General features: G+C 39.7%; 1 protein-coding gene across 3 annotated transcripts; it reads left to right on the forward strand.

The window, feature by feature from the left end:
* Positions 1–653: 653 nt before the first annotated feature.
* On the forward strand, positions 654–23,338 carry G6PC3 (glucose-6-phosphatase catalytic subunit 3). 3 transcript variants are annotated; one of them, XM_026669665.2, is made up of 7 exons: positions 654–1,253; positions 6,840–7,070; positions 9,215–9,321; positions 12,232–12,322; positions 16,842–16,960; positions 19,825–19,966; positions 21,166–23,338. In XM_026669665.2, the coding sequence occupies exons 2-7, from the start codon at positions 6,850–6,852 to the stop codon at positions 21,524–21,526; spliced, it is 1,041 nt and encodes a 346-aa protein (XP_026525450.1). In that variant the 5' UTR covers positions 654–1,253; positions 6,840–6,849; the 3' UTR covers positions 21,527–23,338. The 3 variants fall into 3 exon arrangements, with proteins under 3 accessions (XP_026525450.1, XP_087803956.1, XP_026525454.1); XM_087947830.1 differs by having other exon boundaries at positions 654–1,193; XM_026669669.2 differs by having other exon boundaries at positions 654–691.
* Positions 23,339–23,634: the final 296 nt, after the last annotated feature.

Genomic DNA, 23,634 nt, shown 5'->3' on the forward strand with positions numbered 1-23,634 from the left:
GGTTACTACAGTTAAAATACTTTTTCAACATCTTTTAAGCTTTTAAAAATATTTTTTCATTAGCTGCAGTAAAGAGAAGTGATTGGGTTAACTAAAATTGTGTTTGTAGCCATCTTACCTTGATATGAAAAACATTTATCTGATATTCGATCCCCAGGCCTTTGGATGTTTTAATTAAAATATGATTGGTGCCAAGTGGTTCATGCTATAATTTTTAATAGTTTAAATATGAAACTGCTTCTGTGCATGCCTGTGTTCAGATATACGTGCTTGATCTCCTTGTTCATCAAAATAATAAAATTTATAATTACCATTAAAAAATTACATCCTAACAAACAATTCAATCCAATTGATTAATGTGGAGTGATATTTTAAGGTCGTGGCTTTCTGAGACTCGTCTATATTAAAGCTTGGGAGTGCAAAAATCAGATCATATGGTAGCAAACAGTTTCGTGCCACGTGTCGTACACAGAAATAAATCTAACCCATAAAACTGTAAAACTAGTTAAGTGTGTAATAAATACCTATCTAGTGAAAATTGTAACTTGAAAAATTACGCGAATCTTGGTGAATGTCCCTTTGTTCACCCTGTATTCAAGCCGGATACTGATGAGTCCGTATCTCTTAAGACTTCTGGGAAATGTAGTTTGGTCATTCAATGGCGCGAACAATCAGAAGCCGGCAATTGCAGGTAACGGGGAGGTGACGAGTAATTGAACCGAAAGAGCAATGATGAAAGCGGACAACATCGCAAAGAAAGAGGGAAATCGATCTTGGAAAATACAGAAAGAGCTAAAAAGAATAGTTGATTAATATTTCTAATATAATGCTCAAAGTACAGTTTTAAAACTTTATTTAGTATATGTTGTGCCCTGGGGAGGATGGGAGAGGGTAATACAATATACCTTCAGTCAGCACATGAACATTTTCGAGCATCGTGTTTTGTATTCCTAACGAAGAATGTTAAATTTAGCCTATGCGTGTCTTAAGGGATTACGTTGCTTTGTCCTCAAGAAATCTCTTCCCAGAAATTCTGGAAGTAGTTTGGAGAGAAGAGGGGCTAATGCAGACTTTTCAGGTTTGCCAGATCAGGGCTTCTGGATACCGGAAATCATTGCGGTAGTGTACTGAAAGCACTAGAAGAATCAGGAAGTTCCTAGTGTGACAGTTGTCCTTGAACTGTGAAATTTTAGGTATACCATTCTGTGTTTTCCCCCATCTTCTCAAAATTGAAATTATTTGGGAATATCACGGTGAGTGGTTGTGAGTTTACTGAACTTTATTCTGAAGCCATCATTGAGGATAGTAAGAACTAGGATAATTGATTGTAATAGATATAGAAGATGGCAGATGGTAATTTGAGCTTGGTTTTGGGCATCTTGGTTGCCCTAATGTGGTGTTTCTCAATCTTGGCAATTTTAAGATGCTGGACTTCAAATATCTGGAGAATTCTGGGAGTTGAAATCTATGCATTTTAAAGTTGTCAAGTTTAAGAAACACTTGCCTAAAGGAAGATCTGTAAACAGAACAAAACAAAGCTGTTCCCTCCTGCTAATTCTCCAGCTTTGAAATCTCTAGATTTTTGGATGCCATAAAATACTATGAAATGATTGGGTTGTGGAAGTCTTTAGCTTGTTCAATGACAGAAGAACTCTATTCTGGAAAAAAAATATGTTTGTTGAGCCACAGCTAAAAATTTATGAGGATTAAGCAAAATCTGCCAGGACTCATGATCTCTAAATGCTCACTTTACACCATGCTCTTTCTTGCCCAATAAAATGTTGTGTGGGGATTTAATGGTGTTACGTATTCCACAGGGCTGAAAATATCTGTTTCTAGGTCTGCTCTTCCATGATCTGTCAAGGACAGAAGACATAGAGCAGGGGAGTCAACTCGTGGCCCACGGGCTGGATGCTTCATGTGTTGGCCACACCCACCCCAGTTTAGCAAAGGGGGAAAAAGTTGTGATATATCATATGACAACAACATGATGCTGCATGTTTGGCACCCGTGACATAGAGCATTCTTTCCTAGGTGGATCAAATAGGATGAAGATATATTTCTGAGGATTCTCCTATTGGAAATCTTCCCTTCAGTGGAAAAATATTTCTGTTCAAAGCTATCTCTATTCCTACAGTATCTATGGCCCATCTTATAACATCCATACAGATCAGCATGCATCTTATTGAAATAAAGCATATCCTCTGCCACCCTTCCATCTCCCTGGAAAAGCTATTATTACTTTATATAATAAGTGACTGGGCAGTGTACAAAACTGGAAAATCCTTGAAAACAAATAAAGCATCAAACCAAATGAACAGTCCAGACTAAAACAGTCTTATGTACAACACAAATCAAATAAAACAGGAGTTCTACCCAAATAATAATACATCAACCTCAGACCTAGGTGGAAATAAAACCAAGTTTTCAGTACTTTCCTTGTCGTGGGGGGCAGGGGGGATTATTTCAGAAGATACCAGTTTTAATAGGTTTTCCTCCAAGATCTGCATGGCCGTCAGGTAGGCCATAATAACCTGGCTGTTTGAGGAGCTTTGAGTTGTAGGAGTTTTGTGAATCTATTAGCATGCTATGATTCTTTTAATTTTGTATTACCTGGACAGTTGAGTTGTTTTAACAATTAAGAGTCATATAAATCCAATAAAATGAAATGAAATAAATAATGTTTATTATGCTTCATTGCATAGTCAACCTGATATTCAGACTGGATTTGGCAATTTTGTCCACCAGTCGAGTCATTACCAAGGACTTGGGATAGCACAGCAGATATTGATGTCGATGTCATCACAGGATGTAAATTGTTTCCACAAGTTTAGCTGCCGTTTGTAATTGACTGATGGTGAATTTGTCAGTGCTAATAATGTTCCAAGTGATACTCCAGTTGTTTTTGGATTGCACCAAGTCACCTATTATTATTGATACTGTTGGTGCTGCAATATATTGAACATATGACAAATGAATTGTCTGGAACTAGCTATTTGAAATACATTTTTCTAGGACTCCCTTTAATAAACAAGGATACTCGTTTTCATTTCTAACGCAGCCTCTCTCAGCCTGGGGCTTACTAGACAGATACTTCTTCCAACTTCCATAAATCCATAGTGGCTGGGTATAATGGATATTTACACATTTACATGCTACCAAATTAGAAAATACCACTGTATGGTTTCCAGACTCAAATTTAGAATGGAATTTCCTTCTTGGCCTCCCTCTAGAAATACTTTGTATTCTAACTGAAATTATCTCCTCCATAGCATTTAATAAACTGGATTTTTCTATGCCCATCTTTCACTGGGATGGTTTTACTTCTCTCATTGCTATTTGCTGCTTTTAAGATTCCTGATTGCTGCAAGATGTTTTATATGTGGATTCCTTATAATTATTTTATATTTCAGTTGATTGGATTTTAAAAAACTAAAAACAAAAGGTATATTTGTTCTTATAGTTAACCACTTTGGACATCTTCGGGAGGGAAAGGAGAATGCAAGTGTTTTTAAAATTATTTTAAACATAATAATTAATTTAGGCTCCAGCTATGTTAAACTACCAGGGTGCATAAAAATTGATTATTATTTTTAATTAAAAAATGGATTTTAAAAATTTAAATTGACTTTTTTTATTTTTATCAAATTTATTTTAATAAAATGCTTTTGGAGTAAAAAAATCTATTTAAAGATAGTTTTCTATTTAAGATACATTAATAATTTAGTTTATTCAGCATGAAATGGAGTTTAGTTATATAGCATGAAGTTGTATATTCTGCAATATTTACATTTTTGGTAAACTCATTCAATGAAGCTGCAAGCTAAATAGGAAACCTTCATTTTGTTTGCAAATAATATTAAAGATTCTAACTATCAGCAAGAATGAGTCCTTACATTTAAAGAGCACCTGTCATTTCAGATCCATCATGGCAGTGCCTGTTAGCGGGCATCCACTTACCTGCTGCACTCCAAGTCCCTCACCTTGTTGTGTCGCATCACCAGCCATCCCATTAGAGTGAATGGGACCATCAGTGAGTCAACAGCCGGTCAGAGGAGGAGCCATTGAGGGACAGAGGTGACAGCTGCTCTTTAAAAATTATGATTAAAATTGAGTTGATTCAAATCAAGCCTTTTTACCCATCCTGTAAACTACTGGTATTATTTATTTCTACATCATGATATATAGTTCTATTTCCCTCTTATTTGTGTGGTTTATGCATGTTTCTGTGATTTAGTTTATATTTGTCCAAGTTTTCCTACAAGCTTGTATCATTACTTTGGGATTTTTTTGAATTAATTTTGGAACTCTATGATGAAAACAGAAGCAATACAGATAATAATAATAATAAAAAAGTCTTTTGGTAATACTGTGTCCTACTGTCACAGCTGCCATCTTGACATTTTTTATCCTACAGGTAGTCCTATAATGCCAGCATATCCCATTGGAAACATGTGAAATAATAAGGGATTATTAAATGCATACTTCTGCCCTACATCACCTTTCCTAACTTTCTGCTTACCGTATATACTCGAGTATAAGTCGACCTGAATATAAGCCGAGGCACCTAATTTTACCACAAAAAGCTGGGAAAACTTATTGACTCGAGTATAAGCCGAGGGTGGGAAATGCAGCAGCTACTGGTAAATTTCAAAAATAAAAATAATTAATTTGGGAAACGATCTCACTATCATGAAAGGTTTAATTGATTCACTAACCCAAAAGAAGAAGACGATGATGACAGTGGGAGGCAGGAGTCACTCTGTCCCTTGCAAGAAAAAGCAAGAGCTGTTCTTATGATCTCTCTCTCTCTCTCGAATAGTCAAGCCCTTTCCAGCAGGCGCGATCCGCCGCCCGCCCCTTTTCACCTTGCAAATGCAAAACCCCGGGATTTTGCATTTGCAAGGTGCAAAGGGCGCGGCAGATTGCGCGTGCTGGAAAGGGCTTGACTATTCCGGAGAGAGAGGGATCATAAGTGAATCAATTAATTTGGAAAACGATCTCACTATGAAAGTCAGTGTTCTCTGCCAGTGGGACGTTTGGAAGAAAACGCCCTGTGGCATATCCACGCGCGTGTAAGGGGAATCAGAAATCGCGTTAAGCCACGAAGTCCCCCAATCGCACAGCCCAGAATTGCCCTCCCCTCAGGGGGCAGCAACGCTGCCCGGCGTTTCCCGAGAAGCTCCACCGTGCAATGAAAGCGCCCTGGCTCTAGGCTCACGGGCTCAGAAAACAACGCGAGCTGAGGTGGCGGCTCCGCTTGGTTTTTCCTCAGCCCCAGCTGCCTTCAGTCCGCTCGGGAGGAAGAGGAGGAGGTGGTGGGGGTGGCTCGCGTTTTCTGAGCTCTAGGCTCGCAGGCTCATAAAACAACGCGAGCCGAGGTGCCTTTGGCTCCGCTTGGCTTTGTTTCCTCAGCCTCAGCTGCTTTCAGTCCACTCAGGAGAAGGAGGAGGAGGAGGAGGTGGTGGCAGCAGCAGCGGCGGCGGCGGCGGCTCGCGTTGTTTTCTGAGCCTGCGAGCCTAGAGCTCAGAAAACAACGCGAGCCACCACCACACCACCATCTCCTCCTCCTCCCGAGTGGACTGAAAGCAGCTGGGGCTGAGGAAACGGCCAGCGAGCTGAAGCCACCTCGGCTCGCGTTGTTTTCTGAGCCCGCGAGCCCAGAGCCAGGGCGCTTTCATTGCACGGTGGAGCTTCTTGTCTCGGGAAACACCGGGCATCGTTGCTGCCCCCTGAGGGGAGGGCGAATCTGGGGTGCGCGATTGGGGGACTTCGTGGCTTTGGGTGGGAGCGAGGACGGATGGAGTCCGCGAAGTGGGGCTTGCCTGCCCTTGCTGGCTGCCTCTGCTTCCTTAGGGGTGGGGAAGGGGGCTCATCTGGACCAAGGGTGAGTCTCCCCCTCAGTTTCCCCAGAAGGATCTTCCGTTGCTTTTGCCTTCTCCCTACGTCTTCCCTCTTAAAATCCCCCCACACACACACACACACTTATTTTCGGGAGGATAGATTTCAGGTGTCTGAGCATTCTCACATGATGGTGGGTCTTCCCCCTAAAAACAGTTAAAAAAAAAAAAACAATATATCCTCATGCAAGAACTTTTCTGCTTCCGATTACCCCCATGCTTACCAGTTGCAAAGGGAACACGGAAGCAGGGAAGCGGCTGCCCAGCTCCGGAGCTCCACACCATATTTTTTTCAGAGGGGAATCTGACTCGAGTATAAGCCGAGGGGGTTTTTTTCAGCACAAAAATGGGCTGAAAAACTCGGCTTATACTCGAAGTATATACGGTATACTTTTATTTTATTTTTAATTTCATTCATTTATATTAGCTGCCCATTTTATATCAAGGTCTTTGAAAAACGAAGAAAGAAAAGGGGAGAGATAATAGGAGGGGAGATTTAAATGGCAGTACATGAACAATAAAGGGTAATGGATGTTTATTAATAGGGTATGCATGCATGATGAATGAGATGTTTAGGTTTATGACTAGGTATGGCTTTGTTTGTATCTATTTGTGGCCCTAGGATGCAGGAGAAAGGTTCCCAGCATGGTGTTTTGATACAAAACGGCCACTGGTGTTTGTCATTGACTTACAAGGTCCTTTCCCAACTTCAGTGATGGCCTCTGAAATGGCTATTGCTGAGAAATCTGAAGTTCACACATGTAAAAGGTGGCCAGATTGGCTTACAAGCAGAGCTTGTATCATCATGTGCTTCTTATTGTTATGGAAATGGTTTAACTATCTTCTGAACAACTTCATTGCTTGATTTCTACATTGCAAAGGCATTGGCTCTGCAAGAGTTTATCCAAAACACATTTTATTTCTTCTCATCTGTTTCAGTTTCACCACCATGGATATCTTTTATACTAGCGGTGTCCAATTTGCTGAAATGCTTCAGAGTGCTCTGCCTGGACTGGAAGATTTTTGGCTTTGGGTAACCTTTTTCGGTGATCCCAAATGTGTCTTCATAATTTATTTCCCTCTTGCGTACTTCCTGTTGGATAAGAAGATTGGACTGACAGTGCTGTGGTTGGGCCTAATCTCAGAATGGCTGAACTTGATGTCTAAATGGTGAGGAAAAAGCAAGGGTAAAAAAAATACTCCAGAATTAGACTGGATTTGTTCCTATGAACTGTATGGAATGTTTGAAACCTAGCCATTCGATTTTTGGCATCCAGAAAGAACCCATAGGAACAAGAGCAGTATTTGGAAGTTCAGATTCTACAGTAAGACAGTAACTTTTGTGCTTTTGTAAGATGGAGAACTATAGATTCAGCTTTTGTGACACAGAAGAAAGAGCCAACATCCAGGAAATAAACACAGAACATAAACTTTGTTCTGCATCAAGGACATTTTATAGAGGTACCTCCAATTTATACAGAGGAAGAACTCTTTTTCATGGTTTATAAATGAAAGCTTTTGTAGCTGAAATGGCATTCACATAGCAAACATCAAATATATAAGAGAACAGACTTTTAATTAAAGTAATTACTTAAACAACCCCAAGATGAAAGAACCTATTCAGTAATTCTGCATGGTGGGGAGAAGCAGAAAAGCAATCATGAAAGGAATTGAAATATTTAATTTATTTGTTAGACTTATATCCTGCCTTTTCTTTGGAAGCTCATTATATGAGGAATCTTGTAATAGCTTGGACTCAGAAAAAATAATTCACTCAGAATCATTTTCTGAATTTCCACTTTCAACCCATGCTGCATTGTGTTTGGATAGGATGACTTGAATTGTAGCCAGTAGTGCTTTTATTTGTTATTAACCAACAGTCCATTAGTGTTCATTTACTGAAGTTTAATAGAATTTTGTAGAGCAGAAAAATATGTTTGGCTTTCAGAGGAATTAATATCAATTCCTATAACAAATTTGGAACTATTCATTAATGGAACAAATGTCCAGTATGTAGAATTATAGAATTGCCTCATTAAGAACAAGAGGAGGATGACTTATAGTACTATAGCAGTCTTTAGAATTTGGAATACAGGTTTGTATATACAGGCAGTCCTCAACCTACAACCACAATTGAGCCCCAAATTTCTGTTGTTAAGTGAGACATTTGTTAAGTGAGTTTTGCCTCATTTTACAACCTTTGTTACCATTATTGTTTAGTGAATCACTGCAGTTAATAAGTTAGTATCATGATTGTTAAGTGAATCTGGCTTCCCCATTGATTTTGCTTGTCAAAAGGTTGCAGAAAGGGATCCCATGACCTTGGGCCACAGCAATAATCATAAGTATGAATCAGCTACCAAACATCTGAATTTTGATCACATGATCATGGAGATGCTGCAAAGGTCGTAAAAGTGAAAAATGCTTGCAAGTCATTTTTTCAGTGTTGTTGTAACTTTGAACGGTCACTAAATGAAGTGTTGTCAGTCAAGGACTGCCTCTATACATGAGTAGGCTTTCTTGGAAGAAGAGGTTGAGTTGACCCTACCCATCCATTAGAAGAGAATTGCAGATTGATTGAAGAGCAGTATAGGATACACTGCCTGTGTTATATCTGGCAGTCACCCTTTGCCTGCACTCTGTGTATTTCATTGGCCCATGAAAAGCTCTATGTGTACCTTCCAATATTTTAAATAAAGCTCTTCTGCATTAGCAAGTGAAGGAGACTTTAATTTAATTGGAAACTGTTGTCCTCTTTGTTTCTTACGTTATCTGCTAGTTATAGGTGTGAGACCTGATTCTCTCTGATAAGTCCAGTAGAAATTAACAAAACAATGTCCAGTTGCAGATACCTTTGACTTCATAAAAGTGACAAGCTTGCAACCCTTCTGCTGTAAGATACAAATTAGAATCGTGATCTTACACTGATAAAAAATAATATTGAGTCAGAATGGTGCAGGGCTTGAAGTATTTTCTAGAACTGAGGAAACTGGTGTTCTAATTCACCTTCAGTCCTGAAAGGTCTCTTAATCACTGTAGGCCAGTCACATTCTTTCTGTCCAATATTCCTCATTGGATTGTTGTAGCAAAATTGGATGAGGGAATGCTATCTAATATATATTACCTTGAGTTCTTAGAAGAAAGAACATATATAAATGAAATGAATTAATATAACTAGAAAAAGAGTAGTTGTCAATTGTAAACCCTGTAGATAAGATGGCAAGTAAATTTAAATTTCCTAGCATTTTGGAAGTGTTGATTTTATTCTTCCCAGTTCTTAATTATGCATATTTTCTCTTCCTCCTATTCCCAAGGTTATTATTTGGCGAACGGCCCTTCTGGTGGATCTCTGAATCTGGATTTTCCAAGAAAAAGGAGATTTTTCTCCGTCAGTTCCCATCCAGTTGTGAAACAGGACCAGGTTGGTAATCCAGTCCAATGAAAAATAGGAATTGAAGAAAATAAGTGTTGAAAGTCAATGTTACCCTCTTCCCACACTCTTGAAATATTGTCCTGTAAGGTTCTTGAATGGTGTCATTACTTTGCTTTTAATTTTTTCCTTTGGGTCAATCAATGTTTCCAGATTGGCTGTGCCTACCATGCCAGTTATTATGTGAATAGGCAAGGCTTTCCCATGGCACTCATTTTGTGATATATTTTATATTGATCATCCAAATCACCTCATTCCAATTTCCCAGGAAATACCAATTTTGACATGGAAATTTCAATAGTTTGCCTATAGGATCTTTATGGTACTATTTTGTTTTCATTTGGACCATAGATTCCCAGTATCAAAGTCTTAGCCCCCTCTAAGTAACTTTCATTCCAACATATCTGCCCCAGTCCTCAGTCAATTTAATTTTTGGATATAGTTGAGAGAGTTTATATACAAAGCAACTCCGTTTCTTTTATTCCTACTGAAATAAATTCTCCCAAGTTTTTGTCATTCAAATATTTTATATTTTTCCTAATATCGGTTTCTTTTTTATTTAAAATTGTATCATAATATAAAATACAAGTGAGAACAAAGATAAAGGGAAATGGGGAAGGGAAAAGAAAGGGAAAGAGAAGTGTGGGATAAGGGGAAAAAAGAAGAGGAAAAAAAACCCATTAACTTCCAACATTTTTCAGTCCAGCAGAATAAAAATAATAAAATGGCCTCAACTTTTTACTTATAGAAATAGCTAGTACATATAAGTACATATAAGAGGAAATGTATTTAATCAGTAAGTCTCAAAATCAGAATTTCATTTTTTCTCATTTATAATAAAACATATTGGTTTGTAATATCTATTTCTTCTAAGGAAATCACGTCTTCTTTGAACTTTTCCAAAGAATAAAGTACACAGGTAACCCCCAACTTGTGATCAGAACGGGGGCTGGAATTTTAGTTATAAGTTAAGGGGTCGTAAAGCAAGTCATCACATGATGCGACCCGATTTTATGATTCATCTACTGAATCACCACAGATGCTAAATAAATCATGTGGCTGTTAAGCATATCATCAAGTCATCAAGCAAATCCAGCTTCCCCAGTGGAGGTGTTTGGTTTTTTTGCCATTTTTTATGGAAACCAGGAAAAATAAATTGCAAATCGCAAACATGGGACTACAGCAGGGGTGTCAAACTCAAGGCCCGGGGGCCAGATCCGGCCCACGGGGTGATTAGATCTGGCCCGCAGGGCCACCCTGGAAACGGCAAAAGACTGGCCTGTGGTGCCTCTGCCAGCAAAAACAGAACTCGGGTGGGCTGCACACAGCCCTCTTGAGCTCTGTTTTCATTGGCAGAGGGTTACTTACAGGAGGCTGTTGCAGCCGAAAACGGAGCTCAGGAGCCTGTTTTCTCTGGCAGAGGGCTCGGGCCACCACAGGCACCCCTGACACGAGTGATGTTGAGCTGACCACACCCACTCTGGCCACGCCCACTCTGGCCCTCCAAGGTAAAATACAATCCTGATGCGGCCTTCAATGAAATCGAGTTTGACACCCCTGGACTACAGGGTGCTTCAAAGGGTTGTAAATCCAAGCTGGTATCCAAGTGCCCAAATTGCAACCATGTGATTGCAGGGGTGGCGCAGCTGAGACCATCATAACTTCAAATTGACATTGACCAAACGGTTGTAAGTTGAGGAGTGCCTGAAATTTTTTCTATTTTGAGAAGCATTTGCCCCACTTTTATTCCATAATAAGCATTTATAATCCATAGTTACAGCAAGATTTTAGAAAAACCAATGCTTGTAATTGCCCACTGTGGTAGTATCTTCAGTGTCCACCTGTATCTGCTATGGCAGGGGTCGTCAACCTTTTGGACTTCAGGGACCACCAAACTCATAATTTTAAATCCTGCAGACCAGAGACCCTGGGAAAATCCCCAAAAAAGGCTGCAGGAAAATTCCCCACCCCGTTTTCCTACCAATCGATCATTTTTTATTTGGCATAGCAGGATACCGTCTCAAGCTCTGTTCTCGGGGAGAGAGAGACTTTTGGCTTCATGCAAAGAAAGCAGCAGAAGCAGCAGAGGTCTTCCTTTCTCTCCCCCAAACTCCGCCAGAAATGAGTCTTGGGCGGCACAGCCTCTTGGAGCAGGAGGCCTTGCAAGGTCCCAAAAACTCATTTCTGGCAGAGTTTCGGGGAGAGAAAGGAAGACTTCTGCTGCTTTCCTTGCATGCAGCCAAAAGCAGAAGAAGAAAGAAGTGGAAAGAAGCAGCCCAGTGGCCAGGTGAGGCGCGTGGGGCGAGTGTGACAAGTTCCCTCCTCCGTCCTTTCCTCCCTCCCCTCACTACCTCATGTTGTTCGCAATGCAAGTGACACAAGCCGTGTGTTCCTGCGGACCATGTGGACGGCGCAGCCATGTGTTTCCAAGCAGCCTGAATTAATTGCTTTGGGGGTGACATTTTTCTGTGAACCATCAAAATTTTCTCGTGGACCACTAGTGGTCCACGGCCCACTGGTTGGTGACCACTGTGCTATGGCATTTATTTTGTTACCTCTTTGTCACTTCTGTTTGCTTTTCCTCTAATTCTCCTTTGAGTTTTCCCAGAAAATAATCAAATTAACCAATTGATAATTGCTTTATGTGGTAACAGAAGTTACTTGTTATCTTTACAGGTAGTCTTCAACTTATGAACAATCACTTAGTGATTGTTCAACAGACCAACTTAAGGAGGCTCCATTAGGTTTGTAATTTGAGGGCTACCAATAGATCATTAGTTAATTTAATAACACTATATATAACTATGTGACATAATTATTTACCTTTTGTTTCTTTTGTTTCTCTTTTACATAGATGATCTCTAGCAACCAGAGGGATTTTATTTATTTTTCTTTTTACAGGCAGTCCTTCTGGCCACTGTATGATCACCGGTGCAGCCCTGTGGCCAATTGTAAGCATTCTGGCCAGACAGATAGCCCAGAACTCCAAAAGGTATATAGCAATATCATTTAGACCAAGGGTCTGCAACCTTAAACACTCAAAGAGCCATTTGAACCCATTTCCCACAGAAAAGAAAACACCAGGAGCCACAAAACTCCCACCCAATCACATTACCCCCCATCCTGCTACACCTACCCAGGTTTTGTGGCTCCTGGTGTTTTCTGTGGGAAATAGGTCTGTCTCTCCCTCTCCCTCCTTCCCTCTCATTTCTATTTTTCTCTTTTTTCCCCTCTCCCTCTCTCTCCCTTTCTTTCTCTTTCTTTCTCTCTCTCTTTCTTTTTCTTTTTCTTTCTTTCCCCTTCTCTCTCATTTTTCCCTCTCTCACATTCTCTCCCTCCAGCTCTCTCCCTCCTTCTCTCATTTTTTTTCTCTCTCACTCTCCTTCCATCATTTTCTCATTTTTCTCTTTTCTCCCCTTTTCCCTCATTTGTTTTTCTCTTTTTCTCTCCCTCTCATTTCTGTTTTTCTCCTTTTCCGCCTTTCTTTTTTCTTTCTTTCCTCCTTTCTCTCTCATTTGTTTCCCTTTCTTTTCCCTCTCTCTCTTTCTCTCTCTCCAGCTCTCTCTCTCATTTCTCTCTCCCTCTTTCTCTCATTTGTTTCTCTCTTTTTCGTCTCTATTCTCTCTCTTTCCATCATTTTTTCATTTCTCTCTCTCTTTCTCTCTCCCTCTCTCTCTGTATTCAATCTTCTTCTAAGAAGTACAAAAAGTATAGGAACTTTTCTCCATAAATCAGAATTGACTTTGTTAAAACTCATGCAAATTTCTAAAGTTTTTTTTTCTATTTTTTGTGGAGTTCCTGTCATTGCTTCAGGGGCCCTTTTCTGTCTACGATAAATCGTACCAAAATTATCAACAAATCCAGATCTATGTTCTTTTGCTTCCAGCAACACTGAGCATGCCCCCCCAACACATATACCCCATGATCTTGTAAAATAGGCGGAGATACCTCATACACATGGGCCAGGCAGAGATTTGGATTTTTTTTTTCTTGCATTGAGACTGGAGCCATGGATTATTTCTTTGAAATGCTACATGTCTGATTGATTGATTGATTGATTGATTGATTGATTTGATACATATTCGGTTTTTTCTTCTGGTGCTTAAGGTCAACGGGATTTTTTTTCTTGCATTGAGACTGGAGCCATGGATTATTTCTTTGAAATGCTACATGTCTGATTGATTGATTGATTGATTGATTGATTTGATACATATTCGGTTTTTTCTTCTGGTGCTTAAGGTCAACGTACATAGTTTATTCTCCACCCATTTTCCCCCCTCACCATTAGTGAGATCTGGTAGGTTACGCTAAGAGGCAGCCACTGAGCCTAAACTCATTCAATGAAGTGTTGTGATCACAGTCAGATCACAGCTGCTACATATCTTGGACTTTATCTTAGAGTTTGTGAATGTTTTGTGTCTTAAAATTGCTGTTCACTGTGGCGGCAATGAAGCCTTGAGTTGTTCACCTTTGGTCCTCTTTAAAAGCCTCCTGTTGAAGTATGAAGCCCTGATCCTCCTCCTGTTACCTGCATGCAGCTGTCCTACCAACACTATGGTAGCTGAACATCAGGGCCATAACATGGTATAGTTGACAGTACAGCAGAGAAAGTCCCAGTTTCCTTTCCTTCCAAATCCCTCTATCTACTATCAGGCAATATCAAAATCTATACACATTGGTTATAACTTTTTATGATATATGTTCATATTACATTTTTATATTATATTTTATAGTATAACTTGTGCCTGCTTCTCCTAGCCCCAGAAAAACAAAAAGGGCAAATATTTTGTATATTCCTGGGTTGAAATTATCCCAGTCCCTGATTGCTTTGGCTGCAGATTCTGTAATTTTTTTTGAACTGTGATACTACTTTTTGGAAACAAGGTTTATTTATTTATTTATTTATTTTATTTATTTGATTTGTCAATTGTTTACAAGATAATAAGTACAAGTGTATACATAGTTGTGAATATATGAAATGGGTACATATAAGAAAAATAAAAGAATAAGAGAAACAATAGGACAGGGACGGTAGGCACGTTGGTGCGCTTATGCACGCCCCCTACAGACCTCTTAGGAAAGGGGTGAGGTCAATAGTAGACAGTCTAAGGTTAAAGTTTTTGGGGTTTGGGGAAGAGACTACAGAGTCGGGTAGAGTATTCCAGACATTGACCACTCTATTGCTGAAGTCGTATTTCCTGCAATCAAGTTTGGTGCGGTTTACTTTGAGTTTGTATCTGTTGTGTGCTCTTGTGTTGTTATGGTTAAAGCTGAAGTATTCATTGACAGGTAGGACATTGCAATGTATGATTTTATATACCATGCTTAAGTCGGACCGAAGACAGGCGTAATTCGAGGTTTTCTAGTTTTAGAATTTCGAGTCTGGTGGCGTAACGTATTCTATAACGGGTAGAAGAGTGGAGAACTCTTCTTGTGAAATACTTCTGGACTTTCTCAATTGTGTTAATATCACATACGTGATAAGGATTCCAGACTGATGAACTGTATTCGAGTATTGGTCTAGCAAATGTTTTGTATGCTCTGGTTAGTAGTGAGATATTACCAGAGAAAAAGCAACGTAGGATTAGGTTAACAACTCTTAATGCCTTTTTGGCTATGTAGTTGCAGTGAGCTCTAGCACTTAGATCATTAGAGGTGAGTATTCCCAGGTCCTTTACAGAGCTTGGGTCATCAACAAGATCTTGACTATTCAGCTTGTATTTTATTTTCTGATTTTTTTACCAATATGTAAGACAGAGCATTTATTTGTTGAGATTTGGAGTTGCCATATGTTAGACCATTCAGATACATAGTCTAGATCTTTTTGAAGGGTAGTAGTATTGTCTGTGGTATTGAATAGCTTTACATCATCAGCGAAGAGAACGCAATTGCTCTTGATATGATCACAAAGGTCGTTTATGTAGATTATGAAGAGAGTTGGTCCTAGAACACTGCCTTGGGGAACACCACTATTGACAGGTACTGGATTTGATAGGGCGTTCCCAATTTTGACCATTTGTTGTCTGTTTGACAGGAATGCTTCTATCCAGTTATTCAGTTGTCCAGAGATACCATAAGATTTTATTTTTAGGAGTAGTTTGTCGTGTACCACTGAATCAAAGGCTTTGCAGAAGTCTATGTAGATTGCGTCTATTGCTTTGCCCTGGTCGAGTTGAGTAGTCCATATGTTTTTGCAATGTAATAGTTGCAGATTACAGGATAGTTTTTTTCTGAAACCAAATTGTTTATTGGAGAGTAGGTTGTTGGTCTCTAAATGGAGGATGATGGATTGGTTAATAATTGATTCCATGACTTTACAGGTGACGCAGCATAAGGAGATTGGTCTGTAATTTTCAACTAGGCTTGGGTCTCCCTTTTGAAGATGGGAATGACTGTGGCTTGTAACCATAGGTTGGGCAAGGAGCTGGTTCTGAAAGATCTTTCAAAGATTATGCTTAGAGGTTTGGCTATGGCAGCGGATAGTTTTCTTAAGAAGTAGGCACATATTCCATCCGGTCCAATAGATAGAGATGGTTTTAGGTTGCGTAGTGCTTTTTCAACGTTGTCTACTGTAAAATCGATATGTATTAGATCATTATTGTTGTCTGTGGTACGGCTAGGAAACATTGGGCATGATCCATTACTGTTTACAAACACTGAGCCGAAGAATGTGTTAAAGATGTTGGCTTTAATGGTGTCGTCGCTGCAGTCTTTTTTTTTTTTTTTTGGTTGTCAGGATTGGACATAATAACAATAGCGTTTAGATTTATATGCCGCTTCACAGTGCTTTATGGCCCTCTCTAAGCAGTTTACAGAGTCAGCATATTGACCCCAACAATCTGGGTCCTCAGTTTACTCACCTCAGAAGGATGGAAGGCTGAGTCAACCTTGAGCAGGTCAGGATCAAACTGCCAAATTGCAGTCAGTCAGCAGAAGCAGCCTACAGTACTGCACTCTAACCACTGCACCACTGTGGCTCCAACTGGAATAAAAAAACTTGGCTTTCAAATAGATAGGAACCCCTGCATTTGAAGAATGATAAACAACAAGGTGCTCTTGTTTGAACCATTCCTATAATTCTTTTCATTAAGTTGGTAGAGCTGACCTCACTAATCCTCTAAAGTAGGAACAATCCAGGAGTGAATGCTTGCAGACAAGGAGGGAGAATGTCAGCTTCTGGATCCTCTGGATTCAGCTGATGCAATTGTGAATACGCTCCCATCAAGGTTCTACTAACTTATTACCAGTAAAGAAGGCAGCAGAAATGCCTGATTCATTTTAAGGTATTTCTAAATCAATGAACTGGAATTTCCATTTGCAGAGCAAACCTTAGCTATGTACCCCTGTTGCTCATATATGTAAAAAAAATACTTTATCCTGTTTTTCCTTAATTTGAACAGAAATTGTAATTTGGGATCTGATACTTCTAAGGCTGTTGGCTTTGGGAGAGGCAAACCCGTCTGCTGAGTTCTTTGGTGTGACATTTTTCTTCTCCTGTTTTACCTCAATAGTTGGATCATGAGGGCAGTGCCCTTTACTGTTTATTTCGTCCTCTTGCTGTTTATTGGACTATCACGCATCTTCATACTTGCTCATTTCCCCCATCAAGTTATTGGTGGCATTTTGGCAGGTAAGTACATCATGAAAGTTAGCAATATGCTATCTGTACACATTCTAGGTTCCTGGTTTGCACGTGTATAGCAATACAGCATGGCCATAACATTTGGTGAGCTAAGAGATATCAGTCTGGTTTTTTTAAAACCCTTTTGGAAATTTGCTTTCAAGATTGATAAATGCACATTTCATTGAAAATATTTCTACCAAAACCACTTTCCATAGATAATCTAATAGGACCATCACTATAGTTTCTCTCCTGTATCCAAGCCTCAATTCTGATTGATTCATATAATCCATTTCCTTCAGTATTCTCTGTAGCTTCTAGCCAATTACTTTCTCTAGAGCATTGTTCCCCAAAGAATGGTTGGTGGCTGGACGATAGTTATCTAAAATAACCAAATTAAGCAATGACTTATTAAGGCTGGGACATTAACTCTGCTGCATTCGAGGCAGGATGCAAATATCCCTTCATCAAAGATGCATTCACCTTAGCCTGAATCTTCTCCTTCCTGGCAACTTTCATAGCCAAGTGATATCAAATCCACAGGTGATTAGATTAATGGATCAGAGTGCCATATCCATTTCTTCTACATCCTTCAGCTCTAACTGATCTTAAATAACTATCGATGACAGAGTACTCAGAAAACTATCAGATCAAAAATATTGCCAGCTTCTTCTTCTTAAAAAATGTCTTTGCTGCTGCCCTAGCCCCAAAACATACTTATTTCTAATTACATGGTCACAGGATTATAGTGGAAAGCTGGCTGAAGAATGGTTTATGAGATGGAGAACTTGGTGAACAAATTAGATATTAGACCTTAAATTAAAAGTGGCCACATCTGGATCTCTTAGTTAAATCCTTGAATGATTTATAATAGATCATTTAATATTTCCTCATACCATTGATTTATCATAACAGACATAATATTCTTTATCCCAGCTAATATTAGTTTGAGAAAGAATATACACTGCTCAAAAAAATAAAGGGAACACAAAAATAAGACATCCTAGATCTGAATGAGTGAAATATTCTTATTAAATACTTTGTTCATTACATAGTTGAATGTGCTGACAACAAAATCACATAAAAATTATCAATGGAAATCAAATTTAGCAACCCATGGAGGTCTGGATTTGGAGTTACACTCAAAATTAAAGTGGAAAAAAACACTACAGGCTGATCCAACTTTGATGTAATGTCCTTAAAACAAGTCAAAATGAGGCTTAGTAGTGTGTGTGGCCTCCACGTGCCTGTATGACCTCCCTACAACGCCTGGGCATGCTCCTGATGAGGTGGCGGATGGTCTCCTGAGGGATCTCCTCCCATACCTGGACTAAAGCATCCCCCAACTCCTGGACAGTCTGTGGTGCAACATGGTGTTGGTGGATGGAGCGAGACATGATGTCCCAGATGTGCTCAATTGGATTCAGGTCTGGGGAAGGGGCGGGCCAGTCCATAGCATCAATGCCTTCGTCTTGCAGGAACTGCTGACACACTCCAGCCACATGAGGTCTAGCATTGTCGTGCATTAGGAGGAACCCAGGGCCAACCACACCAGCATATGGTTTCACAAGGGGTCTGAGGATCTCATCTCGGTACCAGGCAGTCAGGCTACCTCTGGTGAGCAAATGGAGGGCTGTGCGGCTCCCTAAAGAAATGCTACCCCACAACATTACTGACCCATTGCCAAACCGGTCATGCTGGAGGATGTTGCAGGCAGCAGAACGTTCTCCACGGCGTCTCCAGACCCTGTCATGTCTGTCACATGTGCTCAGTGTGAACCTGTTTTCATCTGTAAAGAGCACAGGGCGCCAGTGGCGAATTTGCCAATCTTGGTGTTCTCTGGCAAATGCCAAACGTCCTGCATGGTGTTGGGCTGTAAGCACAACCCTCACCTGTGGACATCGGGCTCTCATGGAGTCTGTTTCTGACTGTTTGAGCAGCCACATGCACATTTGTGGCCCGCTGGAGGTCATTTTGCAGGGCTCTGGCACTGCTTCTCCTGTCTCTCCTTGCACAAAGGCAGAGGTAGCGGTCCTGATGCTGGGTTGTTGCCCTCCTACTGCCTCCTCTACGTCTCCTGATGTACTGGCCTGTCTCCTAGTAGTGCCTCCATGCTCTGGACACTACGCTGACAGACACAGCAAACCTTCTTGCCACAGCTCGCATTGATGTGCCATTCTGGATGAGCTGCACTACCTGAGCCACTTGTGTGGGTTGTAGACTCCGTCTCATGCTACCACTAGAGTGAAAGCACCACCAGCATTCAAAAGTGACCAAACCATCAGCCACAAAGCATAGGAACTGAGAAGTGGTCTGTGGTCACCACCTGCAGAACTACTCCTTTATTGGGGATGTCTTGCTAACTGCCTATGCTTTCCACCTGTTGTCTATTCCATTTGCACAACAGCATGTGAAATTGATTGTCAATCAGTGTTGCTACCTAAGTGGACAGTTTGATTTCACAGGAGTGTGATTGACTTGGAGTTACATTGTGTTGTTTAAGTGTTCCCTTTATTTTTTTGAGCAGTGTATTAAAAGATGCTTGAGATAATGAAGAAGGGACTTTCATGTAGAAGCATGATCATCACACAAGTTTCTAAGCTTATAATTTTAATAATAAACTGGGTTGAACAGTGAAAATCAGAATGGTTTGTTTGGCAGGGACCTCTAGTTTTTAACCTTAAAATCCTCCCAAAATCCAAACAGGAAAGACAACAATAAAATTAAAAGTACAGTTCGACTCTTCCGGTGATAATAACCATATCACTAAATTGCTGTCCTGGCTGTCCATAGGCTGCTGGCCTCTACTTTAGAACATCCAATAGATGTGGCAGTTTATACTGAAGCTTCCCTTCTCTACTATCTCTCTTCAGGGATTAGTCTAGGTTGGCTACTTCAATCCTGGATCCCCCTGGAAAGAGGATTCCGCTTCTACCTGATGACTTCATTCTCCCTTGGACTAAGTGCCACAGCGATTTATTGGACATTGATTATTCTTGGCATAGATCTCAACTGGTGAGTTCCTTCGATGCAAAGGAATGTACCTGGTCCTCTTTTCCAAAGGCTATCTAAATATCTAACAGTCTTTCTTAACTAGCAATCCTTAGTGGAACCCAGCACGTGACCTCCGATGGTATGATGCTGTTTGCTGGTCTTCATGGCTGTTTTCTGTATTTGCTGCTGTTGTGCACACAGAAAAGGGTAAGATAAGATGGCTTAAATCATGCCTCAAGTAGGAGTCCTCTCACAAGCATCAGCACGCAAAGTTGCCTATAAAAGTTTTGCTGTGAAACAGTTGGATGTGGGAGAGAAGGGCGTGTGTGTTTGTGGGTGGAAGTAAAACAACCTAGAAGCAGCTAGCAGGAGCTATTTTTGTTAGGAGTACTCACAAGGACTAATGGTAGGAATAGTATGAGTAGCTAGGGAGAAGAGTTATAGCCCTGATGTTCAGCTACCATAGTGTTGGTAGGACAGGAGGAGGATCAGGGCTTCCTACTTCAACAGGAGGCTTTTAAAGAAGTCAATACTGCAGACCAAAGGTGAACAACTCAAGGCTGCCTCTTAGCGCAACCTACCAGACCTCACTAATGGTGAGGAAAAAAATGGGTGGAGAATAAGCTATGTACCTTAAGCACCAGAAGAAAAAACCGAATATGTATCAAATCAATCAATCAACCAATCAGACATGTAGCATTTCAAAGAAATAATCCATGGCTCCAGTCTCAATGCAAGAAAAAATATGAAGACCTCCAGTGAAAGTGGTGTTGCAATGCTGTTTTGATTATGCTATAAATGCATGAAGGAAACAAGTTCTAGGTTTTGTAGCCTGCTTCATGCACATGTCCATCACGAACTTTTTAACATTTCTCTTGGCTTGAGGGGGAGGAAAAGAAGCCATCCATCCACATAGACAAAGGGTGAATTTTGCAACAATTTAACTGGTCTTTTAAAGACTTTGGTGAATTCTGGTATCTCGCTGAAAGATCTCCCACCAAATACCAGGCATATTCACATAATAAAGGAATGTTGACTTAAATGTTTGTAGGAATTCATTTCCAAAAAGAAAAATCTGGTTTACCCATGGATACCACATTTTATAGTAGATTCAAAGAGATTCTAGAAATACTCAGATTTCAACTTTTTCCTCCTATAGAATTGATTAAAAAAAGATAAATGTTATTTGCCTCTTCATTTTACTTTCTCTTCTTCTTTAGGTCAATGAAACTTGCTGCAAAGTGGTGTGAAAATCCCAAGTGGATCCGCATGGACACATACCCATTTGCTTCCCTTTGTCGTGATACAGCCACGGTCCTTGGACTGGGATTGACCTTCCACTCTTCATCCTATACCCAATTGAAGCTGGAGAAACTTGGTTGGCTTCAGAGGGGATGGTGTGCTGTCCTGTCTCTTGTCACCCTGTACTTCCTAAGTAGTATTGCCCAGCCACAAGGTGTGGCTCTGTGGTATGGGCTGAATTTTGTAAAGTATGCCAGTTTCCCGTGGATAGTAATTTCATTACTTCCCAAAGCGGTTCAAATACTGGCCTCTCCAGGAACTCCATCTCACCCAGAATAGTTAATTTTTCCTTGAAATATTTGTTCTTTGTCCTTTGGCTGTGTCCAACCCATAGTCCATTGGCCACATGCGGTTCTGGACATTTAGTTATATGGCCCCACAAGATCATAAAATTTTAACATGAAATTCAATCTGCAGGGCACAACTGGAAGATCTCAGGTTCAGTCTTCAGAGGGCTAGAGAAAGTTCTCCAGTAAAATCAATGGAAAAATTACATAGTTTGGTAATTTGATTTTGTATAGGGCAACTTCCTCTAATTCTAAGTGCTCTGTCTTACCTTAGTTTGGCCAATAGCTTGAGATTAAAGTCCTATCATTGACCAGCATAAAGTAGCTGTTTTACCAAAATGAGGTAGAAACTGTTTTTTCATGTATGTCAAAGTTCACCATTGTTTGATGCAATTAGAAATGTCCCTGTTGAAGGCACATGTCCTTATGTAGTTCTATAGCCCAAAGAATTCAAGACAAAGATGCCGTGTTACTTTTTTTCTGACTGATAAATTCTTTCTAGATCAAAAATAGCTACTTTGACAAGCTGTCAATTTTTCTAAAGATGACTGGTTCATTATGAGTTAGTGTCAGGAAAGAGCTTTTTTGGAAGAGCCAAGCATCCTCTTCCTAAATATTCTGCTGATTTCTGGAATTGAGTTGCAATGTTTTCCTGATTTATGTGAGCATGGATCCTCAAAATGGTTACTATATGAATAATAACATCTCATGTCCATAGAACAGCATGCAATTATTCAGGAAGAAATTAATCCTTTTAAATCTGTGAAGTATTGGAAGGGCTTTGTATTGGAATCCAGAGCTACAACAGTGTCCAAATATGCTTGTCCAACATTTTCTGGTAGATCCTAGCCATCCCCTTCCAAATCATTCGAGTCCATTGTCAAACCATTCTAATCATCCAACCATGTTAACTGATTTTTTTGTCTATCCTATAATTTAAATTAAGTTTAGCAGTACTTCTGCCTTTCAGATTAGTAAAAGATTAATAAAGAGACCTCTTCTTTTAGAAAAGGCATAATAGAATCGCTCCTTCCTCTTAGTGTGATCTGTCTCCTTACCACATGTGTGTTTTGCACTACAATCAAGCAGATGGTACTGAAAATGATAATTGCACTGGCATACTTGATTCAGGGCAAAACTGCCCACCAAACAATGGAGAAATATAATCTCAGGGTATTCCATAGTTGATTTGCAATGTTTAAAAAGATGTTGTGGTAAATTAAGACGTTCAAGTTGATATTTTCAATTGGTTGTACAATGTGTATGTTTATGATTAATTCCATGCAGAGTAGCTAATGTGTGTTTATTTTATACTTCGGTATGATATTTAATAAACCTCTATTAGGTGGATATTTCCACAAATGAAGCTGCATTTTACCCACCATCTCTCTGATGTTCATGAAAATGAAGGAAACACACAATTAAAAGTTTATGATTATCAAAGAGATGAGAACACCTCTTATTTGCACTACTTTGTGAACAGTCTTTAAGTATGTTTATTTTTAAAAGTTATTGCAGTAAGCAGGATCACTTATGTAGCCCTTTATCAGTCTTCTTACAAGATAACTTGCACTCAACATGGCTCTATCCATCCATGTACAGAAGGACAATATCTTCAGACCTAAAAGTCTCCACGGTTGGCAGAAAAAAAACAACACACTCTGAAATTACACAATACTCCATGATGTGGCCTTCACAGAATGCTTACTTCATTGTACAACCTAATAGTCTGCAGCAAAGTAGTGGCATTTTCAAAGAGAAGGCACAGTTGCTTTTCATCCTAAATAAAGTACTCCATAATGCAGTTATTTGTGGCTGGTCCCATTTGTGAACCATATGCTTTTGTTACTGTGCTTCTTAGATATTATTCTGGAATAACACTACACATTTTGGGAGAAGGAATATTGCAACATTTTGTCCCTAATTTCTGTAATTATGTTTTACAGACTGTTCTCTTTTTGTTTCCGAAAATAGCTAGATTCAGTTGAAATCTCTGTGAGCATTAACTACTTCTTGTATCTAAGAGAACACAGTGATCCAATTTAGAACTTTTGAACAGGACAGAGAAGAAATGCTTCAATGTCACATAGTAGTACATTG

Source organism: Notechis scutatus, chromosome Z (assembly GCF_049901735.1).
Source record: "Notechis scutatus isolate UNSWTSFEM ecotype Mainland chromosome Z, rNotScu1.2, whole genome shotgun sequence".
In the NCBI taxonomy this organism is placed as follows: domain Eukaryota; kingdom Metazoa; phylum Chordata; class Lepidosauria; order Squamata; family Elapidae; genus Notechis; species Notechis scutatus.